Genomic DNA, 8350 nt, shown 5'->3' with positions numbered 1-8350 from the left:
TCAGTCACTGCTTGGCACGCTTTATATTTGAAATGGTGACAGTTAAAGTACAAAGATGTCCAATACTAGTCTATTTCATGGTATATTTCTTGGAGCATCCTGAAGGAAATGCAAACTGTTGGGGCCAGTCCTTCTGGTGCACCGGTGCCACCAGAAACAGCAACACTGCCCCCCTGCTATGGTCTGCAGTCACTGCATCCTCTTTCTCAACTGTATCACTCTGTCTCACCAAAAGATATCTTCATAATACCATACAACAGCTAACACAACTACTGTCAATATTTGCATGACACACTCTCTAAATATATTCTTCTTCTTGACATTTGTTCTGTCTTTTTGTAGAAAAAGGACAAAATATATAACGAGAAATGAGAGGAGACTTTGAGGAGATTTAATGAATGTTGTTTTTAAATACAAGCAGGGGAAATGTAAGTAAGTAAGTGAAAATCGTACAAAGTGGATTTCATTTCACCAGGGAAGAAAATGGTCAGTACGGGAGAGAAATGATAAGTGTTGGGCAAGCTACATCATAATTGTTAGAGGTTATTGTCAACTTATAATAATGACCTGTAGGCAGCTCTTATTATAAAACCTTTCATAATTTCTGTTTGTTTTATATAAATTGATTATCTGTATGTGAGGTTTTATGCTAGAAATGTCCAAACAGCAACATTTTGCAATCAGCTATCCATCTTTGTACTTGTTTTTAAACATTTTATTTGAAAAAGGAATTAAATTAAATGCTCATTTAAAAAAGAAAGCTTATATGAATATGGAAAAGACACCTAAAAGCCCAGCAGCGGGTGCCGAGTGGCTCTCCAAATTACATCATTAAGGAAAGAGGACCAAATAAAACAGGGAAAACATGTGAATCTGTTGTCACCAGTTATTAGGACATTGAGCTACTGTTCTTCACAAATGTCACTGAAGTGGTTTCAATTAGAAAAACAAAAGGCCTTTTATTTACGTAACACATATTCCTTTAAAGTGTATGCAGAGAGGGGTTGATAAGTGCAACATTCACAGCGCTGTCAAGAAAATGCAGGCATTTCTTCATCGACATGGTAACAAGGAGATCATTTCACAAATGAATGATCACTTCCCTCTGTGGGGAAAGGCTGTGAACAAACGGTGTTGTTTGTCCTGCTTCAAAGATGCTTTCTGGGTTATTATGCACATCTGTGAAGAAGAACTCCACACGGACTATTATGCACATCTGTGAAGGAGAACGAAAAGACGCACTGAGTTTTATCACAAATAATGGATGCAAATCAAAATCTGCACTTACCGCTACTCCTTTGTATGGTTTAAGAAATATATTCCTCAATGTTGTTCACTCAAAATAGCCGCGGATAAATATACAGATAGTTATTTATTCGCCGTTCTGACGAATCAACAACATTTTGCAAATAAAAAATAATTTTAAATCTAGGCCCATTTTCCATTTATATAAAATCTGTTTGTCATTCAGACAGCATGGAATTATGTGTGGAAGCCTGTTTCTTCGTGGCTCTCTGGCTCCATCCTGTGTTTCAGTAAGAATAATGGATTCTGTTTATTTACACATCTTTTAAGAAGTTAGCTTTGGTTCGAAAAAATGTCCAACTGCCAGCTAAAATAATAATGGAAGATAAGTATTTATAAGAATAAGGATCATTCTGTTCAAATACCTGAACACAATATGGATTTTAAACAACTCAGGAGTTCACACAGCAGCGACGTTGAGGGTCGATCAGATTTCTGGTTCTTACTTGTTTAAATCAATGACTGTGCTACGTAATCTTACAGGATTAGGCTATTTAATGAAAAACAAACAATTGGCTATGCTATATATTTCCAATACAGTTTTCTATTCTCAATTAACAATTCATAATAAATAATTATCAAATGCTAATATATATTTTCTTCAAGTGTGCATCTTCTCAAATATAAGAAACTTAAACTTAATTATAGTTTTCTTTAGACTCTCAGAAACTGCATGATTGCAGTATTTAACAGAGATTGCACTGAAGGAGCTCACTGTGTGCACACTGTTTCCTTTTTCATTATCCTCAATGAGTTTAGCCCTTTAAGCATTTATGTCTTCTTTCCACTTCATTGCATTTGATTTAATCTGGTCTTTAATTCTGTTTATGGATTATGCATTTTGCATGCAAAACATCCAATTTTCCAAAGGCTGACAAGCCATGACTGTGATGAATAAGTCAAGTCAGTAAATGTGTTGGAATCACATACACCATAAGTCTAATTACTTTTTTTCTCTCGCTCACAAACGCACATATTCTCTTTCATGGACATAAATGTGTAATTGTTTCTATAGAGGCCTTCCGTCTGCCTTCTTCCAGGAATTCAGCTCACTAATCCTGTTGAGTTCAGTGAACCCAACATGGACCGCAAAAGACTGAGTGGTCACACATGAGTTTTCTCAGAAGCTGGTGTCATTTTTATCTTTTTTTATCAGACTTTAAGGGCGATTTGGACTCTGATTTGAAATCTGACCCTTTTCTGGTGTGATATTGACTGCCAAAATAATTGTATGGTTATTTTTTATTAAAGTCACAAAGATTCACATTTTTTTTATTATCATAAAAAACCTCAATTTTCATTTTCATGTACTTAAAGCGCAATTGTATGAATATATATAGGATCTAATGAGGCCGTGGACTATATAGAAATATTTTACACATATGAAGAATTGAGAGCAGTGAGGGATCAGAATGGAACACTTATCCAAATGTTTTTACATCACTTAATCTTGCCTCATTCATGATACACATCACTTATGAATTGATAGCTTTCATTACCATAGTGAAGCTCCTTGAAAAGCACTTCATAACGGTTCTCTAGCTGTTAGCAGTCACATGTCAGCCCACCGGAATGCACCAAGAGTGTCAAGACAAAGAGACGCAGCAATCATGAGCTCCAACCATCATCAAGCGTCCTCGATGGTTGTGTGACTCCTGCTTCTGAACAAAGAGCGCTTCAACTCAAGATGAATTATCTTCATTCATGCCCGTGAAAAAACAAATAATATCACTTCACCATGACTTCTTAAGAAAACGCATGACCGGGTGATTGACTTCGTTTTAGTCACAAGTGACTAAAGTATATGAGTGAAGTGATGGAATTGACCTAAATGGCTTTATTGTTGGTAATTAGAAAGCAATACCCCCTCTCAGAAAATAATTTTCCTAGAATTCTTTAAAGAAACCCACTAACCACCTAAAGCAACCTTGTCTGCTTGTCAACTTGTCTGACTTTCATTTTTTCATGCCCTATAACCTGGATGTCAGTGCCAATAGTATACAATTTGTATAATTATTTATAGTTTGATTATATCAAATATTCACCAGATTTATTCCTTCAGACTATGTCCGCCATTGTTTTAGTAAGCATGTAAGAATGTTTTTACAATGTAAAAATAATAACAAATATTCACTTAAATCATAGTTACAAAATTTGAAATATCTTTAAATCATATTTTGTAAAAATGAATGGTTCAGCGGGTAAAATGCTCTCTCTCACATAAACAAAGAGATGATAAGAGTCCCACTAATATAAAAAGCTCCAAAACCCCCCGAACTGCACCTTCTGGCTGGATTGGAGTGATTGATCCCTCCTCCGAATATATATAACAGATTTACAGAAGGGGCTCTGGATCAAATGTGTCTTTTTTCCAAACAGTCCTTTCATCACAGAAGCTGAAAATGACTCAACAAGTTAGCAAATTGTTTTCTAAGACAATTTCAAATGTTACATTAGAAATATCCCTGAATTGCCCGTGTTCACAAATCAATGTGTCATGTATTTTGTATTAGACTTCTCACGTGGCTATACCGTCTGCTTCAAGGACGCCACAAATGTGCCTGTCTCTGTTTCTTGGGAAAAGTAATGAACCAGATGCAATCTTACAAAGTGTCTCCAAATCCCCTGTGGCAGTTCCTTGGTATTCATGCAGATCTTGCAGCTCCCAGCTCTGCTGTCAGGTGACGATCACAAGACCCACGGTTTAATCCTCCCCGGCTCTACAAAAGCAGGAACACAAGTTAGAGGCGCTCTTAATGTGCGTGTAACCAACTGAAACACAACATAAGTCACCCTTTAACTGTTGTTTCCACAGATGTTAAGACTATCGGTGAATCTAATTTAAAGATACACAGCCGGGGAACCGTTGCTCACCGAGATTCCACACTCCTCGGGGGGGAACTAATCGTCAGTTTTTTACCTGCTGAAAGTTGATCTGCGGACTGATTTACCACCACTAACCGGAGGAGAGCAAACAGGTGAAATATGATGAACGCTCTGTGCTTTGGTCTTGTTCTTTTGATCCTGTGGTCTGAGCCTGCGGGGGCTCAATTCCCTCGCGTGTGCTGCACGGTCGAGGGAATCGTGTCCAAGCAGTGCTGCCCGGCTCTCGGCCCCGATCCGGCCAACGTGTGCGGCTCCCTGTCGGGGAGGGGGAACTGCTCGGCCGTTCGAGTCGACGGCAAACCCTGGGGAGGGCCGTACAGACTGAGGAACGTGGACGACAGGGAGAGGTGGCCCACCAAGTTCTTCAATCAGACCTGCAGATGCACCGGTGAGTCACGTGCGCTTTTGTTGAACATTCAAACTGTTTGATTGGCAAAGCTGGAAAAGCGTCGACGACGTCGGCGAACATTGAGTTGATGCATCAACATGCTGCCGCTCCGTGTTTCAGGGAACTTTGCTGGTTATGACTGTGGTCAGTGCAAATTTGGCTGGACGGGCTTAAACTGTGACCAGAGGAAAGCCCCCGTGCAGCGAAAAAACATCCACTCGCTGACCGCCGGAGAGCTGCAGGAGTTCCTCAATGTCTTGGAACTGTCCAAGAACACCACCCAACCAGACTACGTCATCGCCACCCAGCATTGGCTGGGACTACTGGGACCAAATGGAACTGAGCCCCAGTTCACCAACATCTCCATTTACGACTTCTTTGTGTGGCAACATTACTACTCAGTCCGAGACACTCTTCTGGGTAAATCAGCGAGGCCGCCTCTCCGTGGGATAAAAGCTATTGGAACTGTTCATGTGGTTGATTTTCAAATTGCTCCAGACATTTGTAAATAATAGCAGTGCATACTATTTGTAGACCTAATCCATAATGCTTTTGACCACATGTATTTGAGGTATAATCATTTCATTAAAATTTTTGAGTTTTTTTAAACATGTATTTTTGTTGATCATGAGCATTTGAAAGGACATGGTTGCTGCGTTTCTCAACATTATCAAAGCAATACAGCTTTGGAATAAGAAAACGTGCTACATGCATTGTATTTTTGGTAAACATAAAACAATTAATTTCAGTGGGGCAGTAAATATTGTTAGGATTTTTTTTGACTGTGATATTAAAATGTAATTATTCTGAAAAAATTCAATGAATTGTTTTTTAATCATATCCTGATTAAATTATACCCCTGTTTGTTTTTCATGTATTAGTGTGCAACAGGCCCATTATCGCTTCATGATGTTTTTTTTCCTGCAGGTCCCGGTCGTCCGTTCAAAGCAATTGATTTCTCACACAAAGGACCAGCATTCATCACCTGGCACAGATATCACCTCCTCAGCCTGGAAAGAGAGTTACAGGTATGTGCAATATCCTAAAAACATACGCTTTAACTAATTGTTTTTTTGTATGACCAGATGGGATCACAAATACTGCACAAGTTGGTCGTTTTTGGCTCAGCCAAGCAGTTGTCACTGTGAAATGCCGTTTCTTATTTCATTGTGTATTCAAATATTTGCTTTTCAGAATCTGCAATTGTAGTTTACACAAAGAGAGCTAGGAAGGTATTTCCAGGCCACGGCGACACAAGACATGTTATTTCCCCAAACTATTTAACCAGTTTATCCATCAATTAGATCTTACATACATTCTGAAAAGGCATTTGAAAGTAATCTGCCCCCCAAATTACTTTTTATTATGGCACATACAGCCCTTCCATTAAGATTCATGCTTGAATGGATGTAAAAGATTTTGAGGACATAAAATATTGGTCCAAAATGTTTTTAAAATTGCAGCGAGACAGGGAATCTATGGAAAAATGAGTTGACGTGAAGATCTGTGTCCGTATCCAAACTGAAGAAATCACAATTCTTTAACAGCAATCAGTGCTCATATAATAGCCATCTTAATTCCATGTTGATTAAAATAATGTCTACTTATACCAATAAATTGCTTCTATTCCTTGCAGCGATTGACTGGCAATGAGAACTTTGCGATCCCATACTGGAACTTTGCCACCGGGCAAAGGGAGTGTGATGTTTGTACCGACTCTCTGCTCGGGGGCCAAAACCCAGACAACCCGTCCCTCATCAGCAACCAGTCCAGATTCTCCAGATGGGGGGTGGTATGTGACAGGTCAGCACAAGACACTGATCGGAGGAGAGACAGACCAAATCATTATTGTTTAGATTACGAAGAAATTGATTGATTGGTAGAAAACTACAATTTTACATTGTTACATGTTACATTTCATTCATTTTTCCAGTTTGGATGAGTACAATCGCCTGGTGACTCTTTGTAACGGCAGCGGAGAAGGTTTCATTCAGAGGGGGGTAATGGGGGCAGGAAACGCGTCGCTGCCCACCATGACCGACGTCAGAAGCTGCCTTGGAATCCGAGACTTCGACAGCCCCCCGTACTTCACCAACTCCTCCTTTAGTTTCAGGTACGACGGCGCTGTGACCCTACGAAACGTACACCTGTGGCTTACCACCCCAACTGCTGTTCAACACACTTTGTCACCAACAGAAATGCTCTCGAGGGGTACGAAAGGCCAGATGGAGAACTGGACGAATCCGTCAGTAACCTTCACAACCTCGTCCACTCCCTGCTCAATGGAACCAGCGCTTTGTCTCACTCAGCGGCCAACGACCCCATCTTTCTGGTCAGGGTCGGAGTTCGCGTCACTCTCAGTTGCTGCTCAGCAGTGGAGTTGCTGTGGGTTAAATCCCGGTGTTTTTGTCCCGCAGGTGCTCCATGCTTTCACCGATGCGATCTTTGACGAGTGGATGAAACGTTTTCCTCCGTCCAGTGCCACTTTCCCAGATGAGATGGCCCCCATCGGGCATAACAGGGACTACAACATGGTTCCCTTCTTCCCTCCCATCACCAACGAGGAGATATATGTTACATCGGAGCAGCTGGGATACTCTTACGCCATTTCCCTGGAGGGTAAGCATGTGATTAAATAATGAGTTTAGAGTTTTATTATGGAAATATAACTCCACTGCCATATTTGAATAGTGGATGTGAGGTTGTCTTAGCTTAGCTTGGCATAACGGATGTAAACAGGAAAAACCGTCTCTGGAAAAAGAAACAAAAACAGAACATCTAAAGTTCACTTATTACTATTTTTGGCCACAAGTTTAATCTGAGCAAAATCTTTAACTGTCACTTGAATCTCATGGACTACAAGGGGAAATTAATGTCTTTTTGCTCTCGCAGTTTAAGCTTTTGAATGATTAACAAAAAAAGTTTGTTTTTTGTCACCTGTACAAGGCTATCTGTCTTATGAATGAATTACATCCTGGTAATACTATAACCACCCTGCATTTCCCCTGTAGTGGTTTCAGCTTGTCCTACTAATGGCTCGACCTCTATTTTTGGGTGGTTCGACATTTTAAAATGCCACAAATGCACACCTGGGCCTTCAAATTAGAATCAAATCCACACTATAACATCTCATTTTGTCACAAATGACGGATTTTTTTATTTTGTTAATATCTTTTGCTGGAAATAAAGTATCTCTCCACCTGTGCTTCATCTTTACAGACGCTGACGGAGAGCCGCCTGTGTTTGTGCTGGGCTCCACTGTGGGGGGGGTCTTCATTGGTCTCTTGGTGCTTCTCCTTGTTTTTGTGCTCTACCTGCGTCAACGAAGAAACAGAGGCTTCGAACCCCTGATAAAAGCAGACTTTACAAAGAGAAAGTACACAGAGGAAGCCTAGATTTGACTTGTTCTCCAAAGTGTCTAAATACTTACCTGAGGGAGATGGAATAGCCATCTGTGGGCCATATTGTCACGCATCAGAAAAACGTATAAAACAAATTTAATTAGAATATATTAATAGTAATGTCCCAAGATCATTAACAATTAATGTATACTTCTACTGGTTTACTAACATTCCGTTTAGTTTTGCTGAAAAAATCATTGGTCCCGTTTACATTTTGTGTGAATTTATCTAAACAAATATGCAATACAGTTTAATTGGAATTTTTCAATAAATATTTATTCTCAATAACAGTAACAAAACAATGCAATCATCTCAATTGCACTGGAAACAGTAAGGCATATTTGCTTAACTTGTTATATACCTCTCCTCG

At 39.7% G+C, this 8350-nt stretch overlaps 1 protein-coding gene across 1 annotated transcript; it reads left to right on the top strand.

Moving 5' to 3' along the window:
• Positions 1 to 4033: 4033 nt before the first annotated feature.
• dct (dopachrome tautomerase) lies at positions 4034 to 8241 on the top strand. Its single transcript, XM_037489111.2, has 8 exons — positions 4034 to 4579; positions 4700 to 4999; positions 5507 to 5607; positions 6216 to 6382; positions 6513 to 6692; positions 6776 to 6911; positions 6997 to 7198; positions 7799 to 8241. The coding sequence occupies exons 1-8, from the start codon at positions 4291 to 4293 to the stop codon at positions 7972 to 7974; spliced, it is 1551 nt and encodes a 516-aa protein (XP_037345008.2). The 5' UTR covers positions 4034 to 4290; the 3' UTR covers positions 7975 to 8241.
• The last annotated feature ends 109 nt before the right edge of the window (positions 8242 to 8350 follow it).

The sequence above is a fragment of the Pungitius pungitius genome, chromosome 10 (genome assembly GCF_949316345.1).
Source record: "Pungitius pungitius chromosome 10, fPunPun2.1, whole genome shotgun sequence".
NCBI classification, from domain to species: domain Eukaryota; kingdom Metazoa; phylum Chordata; class Actinopteri; order Perciformes; family Gasterosteidae; genus Pungitius; species Pungitius pungitius.
The sequence above is the reverse complement of the archived record's forward strand: the minus strand, read 5'-3'. Positions and strand labels throughout refer to the sequence as shown.